Source organism: Orcinus orca, chromosome 3 (genome assembly GCF_937001465.1).
Source record: "Orcinus orca chromosome 3, mOrcOrc1.1, whole genome shotgun sequence".
NCBI classification, from domain to species: domain Eukaryota; kingdom Metazoa; phylum Chordata; class Mammalia; order Artiodactyla; family Delphinidae; genus Orcinus; species Orcinus orca.
In genome coordinates this window covers 155,691,994-155,713,810 of record NC_064561.1, presented here as the reverse complement: position 1 = coordinate 155,713,810, position 21,817 = coordinate 155,691,994, and the positions used below count along the sequence as shown (strand labels likewise).

General features: G+C 37.3%; 2 protein-coding genes across 13 annotated transcripts in view; one reads left to right on the top strand and one right to left on the bottom strand.

Moving 5' to 3' along the window:
* SKP2 (S-phase kinase associated protein 2) overlaps nt 1–21,817 on the top strand; it is a 216,064-nt gene that overhangs the window by 23,553 nt on the left and 170,694 nt on the right. For 4 of the 6 annotated variants that reach the window (XR_004481353.2, XM_049708015.1, XM_033421265.2 and 1 more), the window contains exons 8-9: nt 827–878; nt 1,051–1,158. Coding sequence is in view for 5 of the 6 variants with exons in the window: in XM_049708015.1 (XP_049563972.1) it covers nt 827–878; nt 1,051–1,158 (160 nt within the window). In the remaining variant the exon portion in view is untranslated. Of the gene's footprint in view, nt 1–826; nt 879–1,050; nt 1,159–6,967; nt 8,876–21,817 lie in introns of those variants that run through there. The other 2 variants (XM_004266001.4, XM_049708016.1) reach the window with 2 other exon arrangements.
* Nucleotides 15,158–21,817, bottom strand: part of NADK2 (NAD kinase 2, mitochondrial) — a 46,437-nt gene continuing 39,777 nt past the window's right edge. For 6 of the 7 annotated variants that reach the window (XM_012531650.3, XM_004266000.4, XM_033421264.2 and 3 more), the window contains 3 exons: nt 21,763–21,816; nt 19,483–19,606; nt 15,158–17,283 (listed from right to left, as the gene is read on the bottom strand). In XM_012531650.3, coding sequence (XP_012387104.1) covers nt 17,145–17,283; nt 19,483–19,606; nt 21,763–21,816 — 317 coding nt within the window. In that variant the 3' untranslated portion in view covers nt 15,158–17,144. The other variant, XM_049708012.1, reaches the window with a different exon arrangement.

Here is a 21,817-nt window from a genome sequence, read left to right as displayed (position 1 = left end):
ATGTAGCAGGGGACTTCCCTCGTGGTCCAGTGGTTAAGACTCTGCGCTTCCAATGCAGGGGGCCAGGTTCGATCCCTGGTCAGGGAACCAACATCCCTCACGCTGCAGCTAAGCCCGTGCGCTGCAACTACTGAGCCTGCGTGCTGTAGAGCCTGCACGCCACAACTAGAGGAGCCCACATGCCTCAATGAAGACCCAGCACAACCAAAATAAATAAATAAAAATTAAAAAAAAATTTATGTAGTAAATTATCAGTGTTCCCTTTATGTTTAGAAGCTCCTTACCTATCCCAAGATGCAATGAATAATTATTCATTTTTGCATTTGGAAGTTTTTAACATGTAGAATTTATTTGGATATTTTATTTGAGCTGGAGAAGTAAATTTTTTCCAGTTGTGGTAGCCATATTATTTTTTAATAATCCATGATCTCCCCCACTGATTTTGAGTGGTACCTTTATGATATGTTGTTTGTTTATATATATTGCGCTGTTTGGTTTTGCTTCTTGCTATTGTGAATAGGACTTGTTTTTCCCTATTTCCAGCCAGCTATTGCTGGCACATAGACAAGCTAAGGAGTTTGTTTTCCAGTCATTTTACACAGTTAGTTCTCTTACTGTGTATTTCCAGTCGTTTTTCAGATGATTCTCTTGGATTTTCCAGGTAGAAAGTCTTATATGCCAAGATGATAATTTTGTTTTTTGTCTCCAATAGTGAGTGACCCTAATTGCACCATTCTGAATTTCCAGCACAATGTGAAATGAAGTATTGACAGCAGAGATCCTTGTCTGATTCCTCATTTGATAGTGACCATCATTTTTTTTCTAGATGTCTCTACCTTAGTTGGAAGATGTCCCAGTCTTGTCCACCTAGACTTAAGGTATGTTTTTATTGAAGACAAAACATTTTTTTAAAAATGAAAATTCATGATTCCTCACTGAATGAAGAAAGGATCTTAATATGTTGAAATGAAGGAACTAAGCGATAAGACTATTCCTGTCTTCTCCATCTGGTATTGATGGCTAGATTTTGAATTTTTCCTTCTGTTACAGCGATAGTGTCATGCTGAAAAGTGACTGCTTTCCGGAATTTTTCCAGCTCAACTACCTCCAACACCTATCACTCAGTCGGTGCTATGACATAATACCTGAAACTTTACTGTAAGTAGTTTTGTTTTCTAAAGCAAGCAGAGGGCAGGGACCAAGAGAGATGTCCCTTGGTGGTAAAATCCATTATTAACAGCAGATGTTTAAAACTTACTTAAACATCGAATTAGTGTACCACACACTGGTTAGGAAAGACTAGCAAAATAGAAAAACCAAGGCAAAATTTTTTGCTTAAAATGTCTAGTAAAGTTGAGTGGATTGAGGTAGTTTACTAAACATTTATTTAGCTATGAGCGAGTTTAAATATTAGAATACTGTACTACTACTTGTGGAGAACTTACAAAAGCGGGAGAAGATAGCCTTTACTCCCAGGAAGCTCAGATTATATGACGGGGTAGGCAGACCCAGTGTGTGTGCGTGTGTGCGTGCGTGCGTGCGTGCGTGCGTGCGTGTGTTTCCGAAACTTTTCAAGTCTACTAGAGTTGATTCCAAAAACCTTCATCTGAGCTTAGAGGAAAAATTCTGTAATCTTCTAGTGGCATCTGTCCTGGATGGTCAAGGAATGGAAAAAATAAACAATTTAAGTAGTAAGTATTGTAAGAGTGATTGATGCTCTCTGAAAAGGGGGGAGATTGAGATCCAGAAGAGTAAAGTAACTTACCCAAAGCTGAATAGTGAGTTACTGGCTGAGCTGGGTCTGCATTCCAGGTCTCCTGGACACGTGCAAAGTAGTCTGTATCTAATCTGGTAGCTGTTACAGGGATTAATTTTGTACCTGCTCAGCAACTTCCACAAAATCAAGGCAGTGCCAACAAAAACAGAATTGGGTCCATCTTCCTTTTAAGAAGTGCTATATCCAAGTCATCCTGGAAATAACATCATCTCTGTAGTTTTAAGAAGTTTTCCTATATTTCAAAGGGCTGGAAAATTCTTCCTTGGTTCAAATATAACTGTATAGCAGTTTTATTAAAAACCTCAAGAAGTCAGTATCTTGGATTTGGCCTGGTGCCCTTCTTTCGCATTCCAACCAGTATGCCCTGAATTAGGCCGCTGACCTCATTTAAACTCACCATCCATATGAAGGTGATCAAGCTTCTGGTTCCTACCAAAGAAAAGTGGTGAATTGGAGCACAGAATTTATGTAGTCCTCAAATTACTGGTTTGCATCTTGTAAGTTAGTTTCAAGAATTAATGAATATAGCAGCACTGTTTACAGTAGCCAAGACATGGAAGCAACTTAAATGTCCATCAACAGATGAATGGATAAAGAAGATGTGAGATATATATATATATATATATATACACCATGTATATACAATGGAATATTACTCAGCCGTAAAAATAAATGAAATAATGCCATTTGCAGCAACATGGATAGACCTAAAGATTATCATACTAAGTAAAGTAAATCAGACAGAAAAAGGAAAATATCATGTGATATCACTTATATGGGGAATCTAAAAAGATACACGTGAACTTATCTATAGAACAGAAATAGACTCACAGACATTGAAAACAAATTTATGGTTATCAAAGGGGAAAGGGCAGCAGTGGGGAGAGATAAATTAGGAGTTTGGGATTAACAGATACACACCACTATATACAAAATAGATAAACAACAAGGACCTATATTCAGTATCTTGGAATATAGCACAGGGAACTATATTCAAGATCTTGTAATAACCTATAATGGAAAAGAATCTGAAAAAGAATATATGTATACATATATATAACTGAGTCACTTTGCTCTACACCAATATAACATTGTAAATCAACTATACTTCAATTTTTAAAAAATAATTTTTTTAAAAAAGAATTAATGAATAAATCAGATACTTCAGCTACATAGAGTTAACTAGTAGAATTAGGGAATCTGGTAATTACATTTTTTAATAAATCACTGTAATTAATCTTGGGGCTCAGGGTCTGAGTGGGTATCTCATTTGGGAAAGCACTGCCTAAAAGGAATGCTAGTATTTAGTTTCAGGGCTCTCAGATGTTGGGGTCTCAATTCATATGCATGGAACTCTTATTAAAATCTCCTGCCGCTTGAATTTTCTAGCATCCAGAACTCCTAGGAGCCTGCGGTGTCCACCCAAAAAGGCATCTCTGTCAACCATTCTTTCCTGTCCTTGCCATCTAGGCGTCAGCTTCATTGCCTGTGCAGCGTCCTGGAGCGCAGTGATCATTCTTTTTTGGTTGCTTTTCTGAAGAGAATCTATCCACGTGTCTTACTTTTGTTCTTTCTCTCCAGAGAGAAAGAAGCTAAGCAGAGAATCCCCAAATGCTTTCTCTTGAGCAGAGGCTAAGGGGAGGCTGTGAGCCTTCACATATTTTTATCCAGTGAGATGATAATGCTTTCATAGTAATATCTGCAGCAGTGTGAATTGATGGTTCAGAGCGTGGGCCTGAAGCCACAGACCTAGGTGGGAACCCTCACAGCATTGTTGTAACTGATTTGTCTAGATATTGTCTCGAAATAAGGGAAACAGGGGCATCAGGAGTTTAGTGACAAGCCAGACCACCAGAATAGAGTGAGAACAGACAGAAGAAAGATGCTGTCCTTGAACTTTAAGGTAAAAGAGTATGTTTCTTAAGACATTACGTAGATAGTGTACTGGTTTACCTTGTGAATCCATTAAGATGAGTTTGCTAGTACCCTATCCTTAAAAGTTTCTCCAGGTAAAATGTCTTGCCCTCCAATTTCAGTCATTCCGGCGGCTGATGTCCGTCAAATGCATAGTAAGAATTCTAGGATCCTCAACAATAATTTCCAGAAAGTCATTTGTGCTAAAGAATTTTCATTTCTTATCTCAGAAGTGGGAAAATAAAATTTGAATGTGTTTCTTCTGTAATGATAATGCTTTAAAATACTTGGGAAAGTGTAGGTTTTTTGTCTGCAGGACATACACCCTCATTGTATTTATTCCCTTACTCCTTAATTGATCTGATTTCCTTATATCCAAAAGTCCTTCTAATTATTCTGTATTTCTCATTCAAGTAAGAAATCTAAGCTGGAGATAGTAAAGTGATCTGAGATTAGGAGAGACTAAATAATAACTCCTGTAGGATAATTTGTAGTTGAGGAATTTAAGATTTTATAAGGAAAATGGGATTATGTAGATGAGGTAAGCAGTGAACCTGTGAAAGGGTTTATAAATACCTTTTGTTTACTAACTAAAGACCCTTTAAGACATCAGTGTCATTTTATACTTCTTAAGTTAGAAATCATGGCTCTTAAACTATTCATACCTATTTACTCTCCCTTCGTTGGCTTTTCAGTCTCTTACCTTGTAGTTTCAAAGAGATGCTTGCATATGTGTTCTGCTGTGTTGTAGGTGATACACATACAAGAGGCTTGTTGATGTTGTTTTTCGTTTTTTTGTTCTCCTTAAGATTTTAGAGACTTTCTGGTTTTTCGACTTGGGAATGATCATTCGTCCACCATCCCATCTTACACCGCTCACTTCTTACTCACGTGTAAACACCTGAGTGTCTTCTAAGTGTCTGGTGTAATTTCCTTCCTCACTAAGCTCTTTTGAAGTGCTGTTGCAAGAACATTTCCTCTTCTGTCATCTGCCATTCCTCGTCACTCCCACCTGTAGTTTCTTCTTTTAAATACTATCCACTGCAGAATGTCTTACAATTTGGCTAATCTGGAGATCGCAGAAACCGAATTCTCATGACTATGACAAAGTTCTCATACTCAGATTTCACATAAGAGAGATTTAAGTTTGGGACAGGATTGCTATCATCTTCAGTGATAATAAGTATAAACACCTATGTATACTGACCTTTCTTTACACTCCTGTTTCTTTTGTTTCTTTTTTTTCAAAATAAGTTTATTTATTTTATTTTTGACTGCATTGGGTCTTCATTGCTGCACGTGGGTCTTCATTGCTTCATTGCTGCTTCTAGTTGCGGCAAGCGGGGGCTACTCTTCGTTGTGGTGCATGGGCTTCTCATTGCGGTGGCTTCTCTTGTTGCAGAGCACGGGCTCTAGGCGCACAGACCTCAGTAGTTGTGGCTCACGGGCTCAGGAGTTGTGGCTCATGGGCTCTAGAGCACAGGCTCAGTAGTTGTGGTGCACCGGCTTACTTGCTCCGCGGCATGTGGGATCTTCCCTGACCAGGGCTTGAACCTGCATCCCCTGCCTTGGCAGGCGGATTCCTAACTACTGTGCCACCACTGTGCCACCCATGCACTCCTGTTTCTGTTCCAGAGATTAGCTTACTTTACAAACAACAACAGTTTGTTCTTGCTGACTTTCTTTTCAGTCTGTTGTGACCTCTGGATCTTAGCGCCCCCTTAGGAACACCAAGCATATTTATTTTACTTGGATAGTACTTTTATTTTCTAAATTACCCTTCCTCTTGTTTTCAGCTAATGTATGTAAACACCTATGGGGTTTAAAACACTTTCTTGAATGTAGAATAAATACGCTTAGAGGGGGAGTGGGAAGAGTGGGAGAGCAGGTTTAGTAATGAAGGGCCTAAGGCCAACAGAGTGTTTTGAGTTCTGTAAACATGAGGGAGCTGGGGCTTCCCTGGTGGCGCAGTGGTTGAGAGTCCGCCTGCCGATGCAGGGGACACAGGCTCGTGCCCCGGTCCGGGAAGATCCCACATGCCGCAGAGCAGCTGGGCCCGTGAGCCATGGCCGCTGAGCCTGCATGTCCGGAGCCTGTGCTCCGCAACGGGAGAGGCCACAACAGTGAGAGGCCCACATACCAAAAAAAAAAAAAAACAAAAAAAAACATGAGGGAGGTATCAAAGATTTTTGAGCATGGGAAGGACATAGTCTGAGCTAGGCTTTACGAAGATGCCTTGGTCATTGGTATATACACTAAGCTGAAAGGAAGAAAGATTGGAGGCAAGGTGACAATTATTATCAGGAAGGTTTATTTTTTTTAAGTAATTATTGGCAATATGAAAATATAAAGGATGCTTCTAATTCTAGGTTATTGATGTGCTCATCGATCTGCAGTGGAATTTTGTTGAAACTCCAAACTAAATATTCCCTTTTCTGAGACTTTGTACTGTGTGTCCCAACCTGGAGCACATACAGATCAGAGAGATGAATTTCTAAGCACACAGACCTGGGTTAAAAAAAAAGAATCATTACCAAAGAGTATTTACTTTGGGAAAACAGGCTCCCTTTTTTGTGGAACAGAATTTCACTCTTGACAGAGATGTGTTTCACTTAATGTGAAATACCTAGGAAGAGGACTGCGATACATGTGACAGAAAAAAAAAAATGGTAATATGTAGAGAAGTAAGATGTCTATTGTCTCTATCTGCACCCAACACATAACCTTAAAATATCGTCGTGAAGTTTCATCACATGTAATGGACTTGTTGAGTATTAACCATTGTTTAGAAGTTATCGGCTCTGCTCACATCTCCTTTTGAGAGGGCGAGCCTAGTTCAAAGAAAGGTCAAGTCCATATCCTTAAGTTGCATGTAGCCTTTGGTGACTCCATCTGATGCCATAGTAAAACATTTACTTTTACCACCACTAGCTTGCTGGCTTCTCCTCACAACACAGTGACACTTTTTAGTCTAAACCAAGAATGGAGAAAGGAAGAAAATATGGTTGGACTTTAAATAAACCTTGGAGTTTTCCAGTTATTAGATATTCAACAAAATGCACTTGTGTGTTTCCTTACGCTGTGTTGCCCAAGCTATGGACTGTGCTTTGTGGTTTGATTTACCTTTACAATTTTCTCAAATCACTGATTGCAAATTATGTCTTTAGTTTGCATTTTATAAAATATAATACAAATTGTAAAAAGTGGGTCATGTTACTCTAGGGGAACAGTTACCATAGATACTGCTACTCTGAAAGTCTCTCTCTTCCTTTCCAGTGAACTCGGAGAAATTCCCACACTAAAAACACTACAAGTCTTTGGAATCGTGCCAGACAGTACCCTTCAACTATTAAAGGAAGCCCTTCCTCATCTACAAATTAATTGTTCCCCTTTCACCACCATCGCTAGGCCAACAACTGGCAACAAAAAGAACCAGGAGATATGGGGCATCAGATGCCGACTGACACTGCAGAAGCCCAGTTGTCTATGAAGTATCTATTGCAGGATGGTGTCTCCTCTTTTCTTTGAACAGGGAAAGTAGGCAGGAAGCCCAATTGTGGAGAGCTCAGCTATTTTTATTCTTGGTTTTCTCTTGCCTTCCTTCTACAAGTATATTAGAGAACCGTTGGAGAGAAAACTATGAAGTGTTGCTTTTGAAAAATGACTAGGAAAGCTTTTATCACTGCTATATCCTTAAGAGCCTAAGCTGTATGCCTTTTGAAATTTTAGGAGAGTGAGCCTATAATTTCAAGATACCTTAAAGAGCAAAATTTGAGCCACCTCTTCTTCCAAGTGCCCTTCTTATTAAATCTATTTAGAATCAAGCTTAAAAATCACCACCAGCAAATCATTTTCATAGCCTATATGGCAACTGAACTTTCTTCTATTTAATTTCTCAGTACTGCTTTATAAGATGTAGGTTGCAAAACATAATAAGCTATTTGTATTGTAAGCTGAGCAGAATGAGAATCATAGATTTGCGGCAGTCTGCTGAGGATAGAAAGAAAAATACACATTTCAACTTTGCCTTTAGATTTGCAATTAGGTATATGGAAACAAATAGCCCCGGGTCATTCACCTTAAAACCTAAATAAAAAAACAACCGGCCTACCAGAGGTATAGAATTGGTTAGAATTTACAGGCTCAAGAGGCAATTTTCTATGACAGGTTAACCTGGGGGATCCTCTAATGCACATTAATGAAGTCTCCTTTATGTACTGTGTTCCCAGCATTCTAAATTAGCTGAGGAAATTTAATTGTGGACTTCTGACTTTATGATCAAATTATGTTAACATAGGTTCTTTAGCTTTTAAAGTGACTTGCTTTGTTTTAGAAAGGTGGTAGGAACCAGTCAGTCTCTAATTCTTAAAATGGTTGGAATGCTGAACTGAGGTTACCTGTTGTTTTCCTTTATCACTGAGGTTCTTGAAGTTATTTTTATATTACTCTGGAATCAAGTATTTTAAATTATCCTTTTTTTTTTTAAATGGCCTTCCACAATGATTGAAACAACCCATTTTATAAGGTTACTGGACCTAGAGTTCCCTAAGAAGAACCGCATGTTCCTTTCAATCAGAAATACACAGCAGAATCACGTGTATGTTCCACGCAGTTTCAGAGCAGTTAGCACAGCTGGCACCTGCATAAAAGTTAAGGCTCAGGTGTTGAACCTTTTGATGGCATCAGTGATTTTTTTTTAATGATACGTGGCAGCAAAAGGATTAAATTCTACTTTAAAAAACACTAATTTCTTATTTAAATCGATCTCCCCGTATGTTCAAAATGGAGCAAAAAGCCCAAACTCATCATTTCTATTAACATTGCTTTTTCTAAATCGGATTTTTCAAATGTTAGAAACAATGGTATGAAGTGCCCTTATCTGCTCAGACCTAAGGAAGAACATTTTAAAGTAGTGTTATACGGGAAATGATTAGGTTTCAATTCCATAGTAGTTAAAAAGTGCTAAATACTACTTGAAATTATTGTTTACAGATTAGTGACAAGGGCTGGAGGTAGGATCCGGTTGGCCTCTGATTTCCGGATGCCCTCAAACATACAGTACTTCCAAACTTAAGTCCAGCCGTAAGCTACTTTGCTAACATGTCAGAGTAATCTGTATTTTTGTATGGGATTTCTACTTTTATAGACTTGTTTTAAAATAAAACACATTTTTATAAAAATGAATACTTCAGCTTAGTTGTTTTCCTTTTTTCTTTCTCTTTCTTAAGTACTCTGGTTAAAATGAACATTTGGTATGGTGTGGGATTTGTCTCAGCCCTCTGAATAAGGCACTTGAAAACAAGCTCTAGGGTTTCCCTGGTGGCACAGTGGTTAAGAATCTGCCTGCCAATGCAGGGTACACAGGTTCGAGTCCTGGTCCGGGAAGATCCCACATGCCACAGAGCAACTAAGCCCGTATGCCACAACTACTGAGCCTGTGCTCTAGAGCCCGCGAGCCGCAATTACTGAACCCGCGCACCTAGAGCCCATGCTCCGCAACAGGAGAAGCCACCGCGACGAGAAGCCCACACACTGCAACGAAGAGTAGCCCCCGCTCGCCACAACTAGAGAAAGCCCGCGCCACAGCAAAGAAGACCCAACACAGCCAAAAAACTAAAAAGAAAACCAAAAAAGTTCTGTTTTTTAAAAAAAATGAAAAAATAAGCCCTAACATGGTCCCTTTTTGCCCCATCTACTTCATGTGTTGTCAAATTAAAATGTTTATAATTCTTTGACAAGGGGCTGAATATACAGGCTTGTTATGGTTAAAGTGCCTCTCAAAGTATTAACATGTTTATAAAACATTTGAGATTTAAGTGATAAATATGATAAGTACTATCAATAAAAGGTAGTAGCACTTTTTAAATACAGACTTGATCAGCTTATACTGTGTATTTTACTCTCATTAGGAAACTATTTGAATAGTTCACCCTATACCCAGAGATCTTCTAGGAATTAATTCCTTTTGAATTCGTCCATTCAAATGGTAGAACGGTGATTCTTCCTAATTATTACCCAGTTTTGCTTCTTTTTTGATATTATCAGTACTGTTTCTTTTCATTTTTATTTTTTTGCAGTACGCGGGCCTCTCACTGCTGTGGCCTCTCCCGTTGCGGAGCACAGGCTCCGGACGCGCAGGCTCAGCGGCCATGGCTCACGGGCCCAGCCGCTCCGCGGCATATGGGATCTTCCCGGACTGGGGCACGAACCCGCGTCCCCTGCATTGGCAGGCGGACTCTCAACCACTGCGCCACCAGGGAAGCCCCACTATGTTTCCTTTTTTGTTTTTAATTATAAAAAATGTCAAATGCAAAAGGTAGAGAAGATGATGAACCTCATTATCCACTTTCAAAGGTCATTAACTCATGGCCAATCTCATTTCATCCGTCATCTCATCCATCTATCATCTCCCCCACCCCACACGTACCACACACAGGCTCACAGATTATTTTGATGCAAAACCCAGAACTCTGACTTCATAAGTAGTTCAGTAGCTACCTCTAAAAGATATCCTCCTGAATTAATTCTGAAAAATTAAATATCAAGATGGTGTTGAAAGCTCCCCAGCTGTTGGAAGTGTTTTCTTACACGGGTTTGTTTTGATCAGGCTCCAAACATGGTTCATACATTGCATTTGGTTGACATTGACATTTCCTTAAGTCTCTTAATCTTAGAGTTCCCCTTCTTTATTATCCTTACAATTTATTTACTGAAGAAACTAGGTTGTTTGTCCAGTGTTCCACATTCTGGATTTTGCAGATGTGATCAATCCCTGGAATAATGTTTAACATGTTAATCTGTCCCCCATTTCCATAAACTGGTAGTTAGATCTAGCAGCAAAAAGCTCCTAACCAAGAATGATTTTGCTACCCGAGAGACATCTGGTAACATCTGAAAACAGTTTTGGTTGTTACAAGTAGAGAGGCACTACTGGCATCTAGCAGTTGTATACCAAGGATGCTGCTAACCATCCTACAGTATCTAGGACAGCTCCCCACAATAAAGGATTATCTGATCCAAACCCTCAAGTGTCAGTGTTGAGAGACCCTGATCTAGAGGCTTTGCCTATCGATGCTTTTTGTTTTAGCAAGGAGATACCTGATAGGTAGTATTAGTCTTCCTTCAAGAGGCACATAACATCTGGCTGTCATTCTTTTTATGATATTAACATCTGCCTATGGCCCTTGATTTTTCTCCTATACCCTAGCTGCAAGTTCCCAAGATATTATGTAAAGTCTGGCCAAATGCAAACTTTTTATTTCTGGGTAACGTGACTTATGTCCCTTCTCTCATGGTGAACTCAATTACAATCCAACATTGACTAACGATGTACAATGTAGAGGACGGGGGAGGTACAGAGCATGAGGAAAGGCACTAAGTAGTCCAGGAAAACTAGAAAGAAACACCTTTCCACTGGATACCCTAACCTTGGAATAAACAAAAAGGCAACCTTCTCTCTCCCATCCCCACCTGGCCAAATGTCCCAGGAAGTCAAAAAGCTCTCTTCACCAAGAGGTTAGCTCCTTACAATACAGGTTGAAGCCCTAAAGCCTATACTAAACTTATTTTATGGATTTGTTTTAATATTTATTTATTTTTAGTGAATCTATCAAAATGCTGATATTTTGGTATTCCTTAAGCCAAATATCAAAATATCTACCATGCACATTTGAGCATTAAGATCACTATATTTTAAGGTCTTCAGATGGCAGGGGCTGTGATTGATGAGACAGTAAGGCAGGCTTTTTCCATAGCCATCCATTTTTAAATGAATAGGCACACTGGAATGTATCACATCCCAACCATTACCATGCATTTATATTGTCTTTTAAACAAAAATTGGCCATAGTCATTTACATTGGCTTTTTAAAAAATTTTATTTTTTATACAGCAGGTTCTTATTGGTTATCTATTTTATACATACTGGTGTATATTACATTGGCTTTTAAAATGCATTTTTACTCAAAACTGTTTACTCATGTAAAGTGGATAATCCACAACCCATTTAAAAGACTAGTGGAAATACTTAAAAGATTAATATTGGGCTGGCCAAAAGGTTTGTTTGGTTTTTTCCATAAGATGGCTCTAGTAGCACTTAGTTGTCTTTAACATCGTTTGAAACAATTTTGTTAGATTGTATGCAAGCTGTTATATTACCGTGCATTTAAAAAAAGACATCAAAATTGGTGAAGTTTTGTGTAGCCATTTTTATATTGAAGATGGAAGAATTGTTATAAAGCAGAAATTAACACCACTGTAAAGCAATTATACTCTAATAAAGATGTAAATAAAAATTAAATAAATAAAAGTCCCTTCAAACCACACACACAAAAAAGAAAGATGGAAGAAAAAAAGCAGTATTTTCGACATATTAGGCTTTATTATTTCAAGAAAGGTAAAAACGCGACTGAAACGCAAAAAGCATTTGCACAGTGTATGGAGAAGGTGCTGTGACTGATCGAATGTGTCAAAAGTGTTTTGCGAAGTTTCATGCTGGAGATTTCTCACTGGATGACGCTCCATGGTCGGGTAGACCAAGACCAGTTGAAGGTGACAGCAATCAAATCGAGACATTAATGGAAAACAATGAATGTTATACAACGCGAGAGATAGCTGACATACTCAAAATATCCAAATCAAGTGTTGAAAATCATTTGCACCAGCTTATGTTCATCGCTTTGATGTTTGGGTTCCACATAAGTGAAAAAAACCCTTCTAGACCCTATTTCCGCATGCAATTCTCTACAGAAATGTAATGAAAACATTCCGTTTTTAAAACAAATTGTGACAGGTGATGAAAAGTGGATACTGTACCATAATATGGAACGGAAGAGATCGTGGGGGAAACGAACCACCGGCAACCACACCAAAGGCCGGTCTTCATCCAAAAGTGATGTGTAAATGGTGGGATTGGAAGGGAGTCCTCTATGATGAGCTCCTTCCGGCAAACCAAATGATTAATTCCAACAAGTACGGCTCCCAATTAGACCAACTGAAAGCAGCACTCGAAAAGCATCCAGAATTAGTCAAAAGAAAATGCATAATCTTCCATCAGAATAACACAAGACTGCATGTCTCTTTGATGAATGACCAGGCAAAAACTGTTACATCTTGGCTGGGAAGTTCTGATTCACCTGCTGTATTCACCAGACATTGCACCTGTGGATTTCCATTTATTTCAGTCTTTACAAAATTCTCTTAATGGAAAAAATTTCCATTCCTGGAAGACTGTAAAAGGCACCTGGAACAGTTCTTTGCTCAAAAGGATAAGAAGTTTTGGGAAGATGGAATTATGAAGTTGCCTGAAAATGGCAGAAGGTAGTGGAACAAAAGGATGAATACCTTGTTCAATAAAGTTCTTGGTGAAAATGAAAAATGTGTCTTTTATTTTTACTTAAAAACCGAAGGCACTTTTTGGCCAACCTAATAGAATGATTTTGTGAAGAATCATTTCATCAAGAAATAATATTTTGGACTTCCCTGGTGGCACAGTGGTTAAGAATCCACCTGCCAATGCAGGGGACACAGGTTCGAGCCCTGGTCCAGGAAGATCCCACATGCCGTGGAGCAACTAAGCCCGTGTGTCACAACTACTGAGCCTAAGCTCTAGAGCCTGCAAGCCACAACTACTGAGTCCGCGTGCCACAACTACTGAAGCCCGCACGCCTAGAGCCCATGTTCCGCAATAAGAGAAGCCACTGCAATGAGAAGCCCGTGCACTGCAACTGAGACCCAATACGGCCAAAAATAAAATAAATTTAAAAAAAAAAAGACATTAAAAAGATGTTTTGAAGAAAAGATCTGAGGCAGGAGGAAATAGCTATGTAACAAAGCTTAATTACCAAAGGTATTTTAAATAGATTATTTTCTTGTGAAAGCCAAGAAGAACCAGTCTAGTATGGTGAAAACCTGACAAATCATTCAAGCTCTCTTCAATCGTTTAAAGAAAATAAGTGTAGGGAAGAAAAAACTTGCAGTTGGGAGAGATACATTTTAAAAAATGGTTTGAGGGCTTCCCTGGTGGCGCAGCAGAAAAGAATCTGCCTGCCAATGCAGGGGACACAGGTTCGAGCCCTGGTCCGGGAAGATCCCACATGCCGTGGAGCAGTGCCGTGGAGCAGCTAAGGCTGTGCGCCACAACTACTGAGCCTGCGCTCTAAAGCCCGCGAGCCACAACTACTGAAGCCTGCGCGCCTAGAGCCCGTGCTCCACAAGAGAAGCCACCGCAATGAGAAGCCCGCACACCGCAACTAGAGAAAGCCCGCGCACAGCAACGAAGACCCAATGCAGCCAAAAATAAATAATTTTTTTAAAAAAATTTAAAAAAATAAAAATTAAATAAAAAACGGTTTGTAAAAACCTGTTTCTCAAATACTGTCCTATTTACTTCAACTATCCATACATCACCCCCCAACACACACACACACAGACTCCCTAAGAATGTTGTTTCAGCACAGTAAAACCATTATTTATTATCATAATAGGCAATTTCTTCTCTAGCTATGCCAGTTTTCAAGTATTCATTGGGAGAAGGTACCAATCAGAACTCATAATCCCTATTCCCTGTGAACTCACAATCTACTGGTATAAAAAGCTGTTTAATGTTCAGATAGATCTCTTCAACAGTCTTCTCAGGATCCCAAGTTTTGAAAAATTTTTTTAACTGTTGATGTGTGATTTTTTAAAACAGGAGAACAAAATTATTTATAAGCCATGACTTTGCTATCCTATAAAATATTCAAATTAACACTTAAAACATTCTTTTCTGTTTTTTCCTTTTAGCTCCTTGGTTAGTCAATAACTTTCCAAAAATTTTATCATAAAATAAAGCCCATGACAAAAAAAAAATACTCTTTATACCTTCCTTCATGTAGAAAACTTACATAAGCCTTCTTATTGACTTACAGTACACTAATCCTTCATGGTTATTTTTTAATTTTTATCTTATTTATTTATTTTTTTTTGCGGTACGCGGGCCTCTCACTGTTGTGGCCTCTCCCGTTGTGGAGCACAGGCTCCAGACACGCAGGCCCAGCAGCCATGGCTCACGGGCCCAGCCGCTCCACGGCACGTGGGATCCTCCCGGACCGGGGCACGAACCCGTGTCCCCTGTATTGGCAGGCGGACTCTCAACCACTGCGCCACCAGGGAAGCCCCTTCATGGTTATTTTTAATGTTAACAAGAATAAACTACATTTGAAATAAACAATTTTCTAGTTCAGCAGTTCATGTAATATGATTTGATTTACTAGGGCCATGAATATAAATACATATGGAGCATCAAAAATATTAACTCAAAATTGTCTGAAGAGTCTACATTTAGCAGGAAGCACTGTGTCACATTAGCAGTGAATGAAGTCAAAGCGCACAGAGTAATACATAGCAGTGGGGAAAAAACTCTTGAAATATAACATTTTTGGGAAATCTGGTTTTCAAATAATGACCCATAAGAGCTAAAGAAATGAAATAACAATGGTTTAATTTTATTCACATGTAGTTGCCATGAAAAGGTTAACTCATTCATAAAAACATTTTTGCTATTCAAACATCCTTTGCCTCTCATCATCTCTTACAAATAAATCCCCACCACAGAGCAGAAATGTTAGAAGTTATATCACAAAGGAAGCACATTAAGTATTTTTAAAACCTTTAAAATATGGCTTATGAACAATTTTACATAGCAGGTTACCTATTAATATGTTACATATTAAACAGATCTCTGGTACCATTTTGGACAATTGGATTTCCTTGATATGAAAGATGGAGTTGGCATTTTTGTCAAAAAGGTATTTTAAACCTGTTAGGGAGTTTCTATAGTGTGGGATTTCACTTCTTTCTAAAGTGGCATCTTAAGTATATCATTTTTAAATCAAACAAGAAATTAGATCCATCTCTGGTAAAACACCAATTTTTATTGTATGCATCACGTAAACTCCTTGCTATTAGTGTCTATGCAGATACTCTTAACTAAGGAAAAAAAAACCACATTCTTGTTCTGGATATACAACAAAACCTAGATTATCTTTGTATAGTAACATTTATATAAAAATTTTGACAAGAACATGATAAATGCTGCCAGAACTAAGAGCACTCGATTTGATTATAATACACCCTAGCTTTCACAGAATTTACTTCTGAGCTCACTAGACTCAAGTTCTGTAAGATAGAGTCTGTTTATTTTACCAATGTATATCTAGCACCTGACACAGTACATGGCACTGAGTGGGTATTCAATAAATATTTCAGTGATTGAAGAAAAGCTTTTAACAGCAAGTGAAAAAAAAAAAAAACAACTTTGAATAACTGGAGTGAGAATACCAATTGTCTCATGATGCAGCAAGAGGTACTTTCTGTGATAATTCTAGGATTACTTATAAGTAGATCAGGAATTAGGTAAAGAAACTGTCATAATGGGAAAAAAAGAAAAGCCATAACATTTTGTCCTCCAAAGCTAATGTGTAAAACTTGGAATATGAGTTAGGTGAAAACTACCATGATGATAAGTAAGGCAATTCCAAAACGAAAGTGTTTTGCATATTTATTAAATAATCCATTTTCTTTCTGACAATACTCCTACATTAGATGAAAATATCTTTTTAAGGTTTTACCAAACTCCTAATAGAATATGTCTAATTAGTTCATCCTTTTAGTCTTTGAATCCATGTTAGATAGTTGTAAATAAGAAAGAACTTTGTTAGACACTCAAATCATTAAAAAAAATTACCTAAGACCTAAAATAGTTATTGGATAATTAATACATTTGAAACGGTGTCATGATTTTGTCCAGATATATTTCACCCAGCATTGTCAAAATTAACCTGACAGTCAATTAAATGAAAACATCTCTAAATAATTTCAAAAATGATTGTTTGAATTTTTTAAATCAATAGTCATAACAATATCATTGTGTTCTGAAATTAGAAAACTCTTAGCATATAAAAAACACATTTACCTACTTCAATTAGGTCAATGTCAGGATTTATCAAAATTCTCCATCACCAAATCTTTTAAAAAATCTTGAATTTTAGGTACTATAAAAAAATACTAATCAAATGAGATGTGTTTGGACTGACCAATTCCACAAAATTAGGAGGAAAAGGAAGGAAAAAAAGCTTGTACAGTTAAATTTCAAACCTTAAACATTTAATCTTTTATTGGAGCCTACCTCTCTAAATTTAAAGATATCAGCACTCCTGGAAACCAATTGTAAGCAATAGAGAAATTTCACTGGTACGAATTCTAATCAATTTAGTCCATCCATTTTCTTACACAGTGAGTATCTTTTCCATCAGAATCCAACAGAATAATACAAATCTCACTTTCTTGATCACCTTTGAGCCCAAGGCCAACCAGTCTCAACAATAACCGAAAAATGTAGCCTTATGACTGGCAGTCTGTTTCCACAGTAAAACTATTTTTTCCAGTAATCAAAATTGTCATCTGAGGAAATCCTTCACTGTTCTAGAAGCACAGTTCGAAGCTCATCTTCTTTATTGATCAACATTGAAGCAATTGCTCCATCATTAAACTCAAAGGAAGTTCCTCCATCTACAACCATGCAGGCATCCCAACAACGAGAACGAACAGAAACCCTAAGCAGAAAGAAACATCTCATTAAATAGCAACACTTTTCTTAACCCTAAATTACAGGTTCTTTACAACACTTCATCGTCATCTAAATTGGCAGAGAGATCATTTGGCCTTGATTTTAAAAATCAAGTTGCTCTTTGATATGAGAGAATTAGTGACTATGTGAATACATGGGTACATCGTCAAAAAAATCTCAAAACTTCAATGTTCAGGAGAGCTCCATTCACCCAAACATTTATCAGTGAACAAGTTCAGATGGAATTCATAGGCTTTTGAATGTTGAGTTATTACCATTACAAGTATTTTAAGTAGTGAGCAAGAATGTAACTGTTTTCATGTAAAATTTTTATTTACGTACAACATACAGAAAAGGCACAAATTATTAGGGTACAGCTCAATGAACACATTTGCGTAATCAACACCCAAATTAGGAACTGAATGTTACCCAGCTCCCCAGAAGCTCCCTCACTGCTCTTACTCCCATCTCCCAGTCTCTACCCCCAGCCCCTCCTTCCCAAGCATATCCACTACCCTAATTTCAATCACCATAGTAGTAATAGTTTTGTCTATTCTTGAACTTTATATAAATGGAAGAACACAATGGGTATGCCCATGTCTGGCTTCTTCTGCTCAGTAGCATGTTTGTGAAATCATCCATGTTATTACCTGTAGCAGCCGTGTGTTCATTTTCATTGCTGTCTGAAAACACTTGCATTGTACAAAAATACCCAAATTTAAGTATCTCTTCTACTATTCATGGACATTTGGGTTTTTACCTATTGGGAACAGTGCTACTATGAATATTCTTGAGCATGTCTTTTGGTGCACACATTTCTGGTCAGTGTATACACTTCTGCTGGATATATATCTTGGAGCAGAATTACTGGGTCCCTGCATGCGCTGTATTCAGCTTTGGTAGGTAACTGCCAAACAAGTTTCCAAACTATTCCTAATGTTAGTACATAAAGGTCCCACTTGCTCCACCTTATCAACAACTGGTATTTTACTATTCTGGTGTGTGTGGTATCATATTATGTAGTTTTAATTTATATTTCTCAGATGAATAATAAGGTCAAGGATATTTTTCCATATACTTATCAGCCATTTGGATATTCTCTTTTGTGAAATGCCTGTCCGTGACTTTTGGCCATTTTTCTACTGGGCTGCCTGTCTTTTTCTTATTGACTTGTAGGAATTTTTAAAATATATTCTGGATATGAGTCCATTGCTAGACTATCTCACTCTGTGGCTTGCCTTTTTATTTTCTTACTGGTGCCTTGATTAACAAAAGTTCTTAACTCTAATGTAGTTCAATTTATCAATCTTGTTGCTAAGAAATATTTTCCAACCACCGAAGTCATAAAGCTATTCTCCTACTTATATGAGCAAACATTTAAATGAATCTTTACAGTTTCACCCAAACTGAGTATAGATTCGTTGATTAATCAAAATTAACTCTCAAATGATAAAGTGATTTTTAAGTATGACGAGTTTCCTTTTTTGTGTCTTTCCTGGAAAAATTCAGTTGTGTATTTTCAAAAAACTATATGCACACTATAAGCAGCAATTTGTAATTAAACTGTTCTTTGCTTGCCATGAGATAGATGACAGTTTTTCAGAATTATAGTAGGTTTCCTTGTTAGTTTGGAAAATTGGGCAACCTTTACAAAATAAGAAATTACAAACATTTCTGTATATCCTCTTCCCCTCAAAAAACAATCCAAGGCAAATTTAATAGATGTGGGGAGGGGGGGATTCACTTTCAGGGAAAAGCTGAAAGCGATGAATCCTACTCTGAAGTTATATTAGACTTTGTATGACTTTGTATGAATGCAGGTCCTGCTTTTATGCCACAGCATGTGAAAAAAAAGTTGCTTTCCAGTCAGCTTCTTTTGAAGTGATAATTTGATCTTACTGTGTCTTACTAGAGTAAACAAACAGCCCACATCACCCAATTAAATAACTATGTTCTCCTTTCTATTAACTTAAACTTTAGTTTCTCTAAAATGGAACCCTAAGTGCTAGACAAAATATTACTTTAGCCAGGTTAGCATGACACCTCTTTAGTTCTACAGGTTCTACTTTCCCTGCTAGATTAAGTTTGAAGGAGTGAATTTAATGAAATTGAACACTTTTAAAGCCAACTGTGCTTTATAATTACAAGGGAGGAAAACAGCCACAAGACAACTTTGGAAGCTTACTTGGAGGTGAAACAACGCTGACGACTGCTTGAGAAAACTCTGTTTGCTATTGGTTCTCGAATACTGAAAAGTATTTTTGGTTCTTCTGGACTGTAGAGCAGCGATTCATTATATTCATTTGTTACTATAAAGAAAAAAAAAACAAATATTAGCACATTCGATGAAAGACAGTCACTTCTGAGAAGTGCAAAATGAAAATGGATGCCATCCCCAATTTACAAGCACAGTTCTATTCCAAAGGTCTGGTTGGCAGCAAGTTTCTTGGAACTCACAACACATTCCATTAAAAAAAGAAACCAACAAAAAAACGCTTATAAATGAGGAGTATGTTCCAAGATTAGCCCACAGAAGCCTACATCACCCACAATATAGCAGAAATAGGTACATTTGGCTGGGGTCGGGGGGTACCTATAAAGCTAGTAATCAAACAAAAAAAAGAAACTAGCTTGAGGCACTCGAAAATGGACCTTAAATTGCCATAATCTCTTGCTAATAAGTTCCTTTACAAAATACCACGCCAAAGAGTTCATAAGTGTAAGTTAATAGTCTTGATATAAAATTCAGTCTCAAACAATGGCAGGCAATATGCTTTCTCTAATGAAACTGCTATTACTCAAGATATTTCTAGAAGTCTTTCGGATCTGCTTTCTCTCTAACCAAGAGGCACACAAGAGTTGGCATGCAGAGCACAAACTGGTTAAAAACAACTGTACAAAGAAACTGGGCTTGAAAGAACATTTAGTTGAGCACCACATTAAAAGACATTGCAAGACTATTAGATAATCTACCTTATATACCAAAATTTCATTTGAATTAAATGAAGTGTCTGTAACAGTTACTGCACCATTGTCATTCACTATTGCTTCTGAAGATAGTCAAATCTTCAAAGGAATAATATTAATTCAGTAAAGCAGTATGTTTATTAAAAGAAAAATCAATCACTGTATTTTATATATACCCTTAATTTGTATACCTGATATAAATTTCAGTTGTTTTATACACGTTATGCTTTAAGTTAAATTATATAATGAAGAATCAATTACTATAAATGCCTAATTTTCCTTTCTTTGATGCAGATTTAACACTAATTCTAGCTCAAAGCCATGATTAAAATTATCTTTTAGGTCTCAAATAGAGAGAGGGAGAAAACAGTCCATTTTAGAGAGTTGAAAGTAACCGCAGAGATTTAGTCCTGTTTACAAACTATATTTTAAAGACAAACTATCTCCCCAACAAAGAAAGTCTTACGAGAATCCAAAATATATAAATAAAATGAACTCACACTGTTAATATACTCCATCATGTATCGTAAATCATTTTAAAAGCGACCAGTAAGAACATGTTTGTTCTGATAACTCTCAAACTCAAATGTTTATGGATGACAGTTGCAGCATAGGTAAATAGATGCAACTATAAACAAGTTTGGATTTTTTGTTGTTTTTCTAAAAATAATTTACCTGGAAATCTTAGAATACTCTTCAATTAAACAGAGACAGCACAATTTAGCTTTAGTTTGAGGTCCATACTTTTGAAAATGATCCTAGCTGATGAGTAGACTTTACTGTGTTAAAATTTCATATGCAAATCAAATGAATGTGGTTTTCAGTTTACGAATTTAAATATTTAAAAAAAATAAAATTTAACAAATAAATTTGAAAAATTCCTATGCCCCAGCAATCTACGTCCACTCTCTCATTCCACAGTTGAGGAAGCAGAGGAGCAAAGAAACAGTCTTGCCCATCGTTTCACAGTGAGTGACTGGCTAGTCTGGGATTGGAACCTAGTCTTCAAATTCGCTGATCAGTATCCTTCCTCCAACTGTGCTGGTTCTCTTAAAGGAACCCTGAAATAACTGGGCAGGGACATATAGGAGAAGGTTAAAGAGAACATTTTAGTGAATGTGAAGGTAAGCAATCAGAGTTCAGTGAATTCCTTCTCATTTAGAGGATATTAATGGCACACTGAGTTTAGGTGTGCATTTCCTAATTTCCAGATGTGTATTTTTCTACATTTTCCTATCCCCCAGGACATGTTTGCAGTCACACTGTTTTGACACAGAGGTTATATTTCCATGGTTGACAAAAATCATAATATAAAATTCCAGCTTTAAACTTTTTATTGTTTAAAATATATTTTAAGGGGTATTATATTAAGAGCATGTTTGAGTCAAAAAAGCACTACGCTTTGCTTAATTAGACAAGTACACCTCACAATAACATCCTCAAAATATGTACAGAACTTAACTGAAAGTGTTAGTAGTTATGATCATTGGTCACTGACCTTTCTCTACAAATTCTCTGTTCAATGGAAGACTTAAATTTCCTTGTCGTTTTGC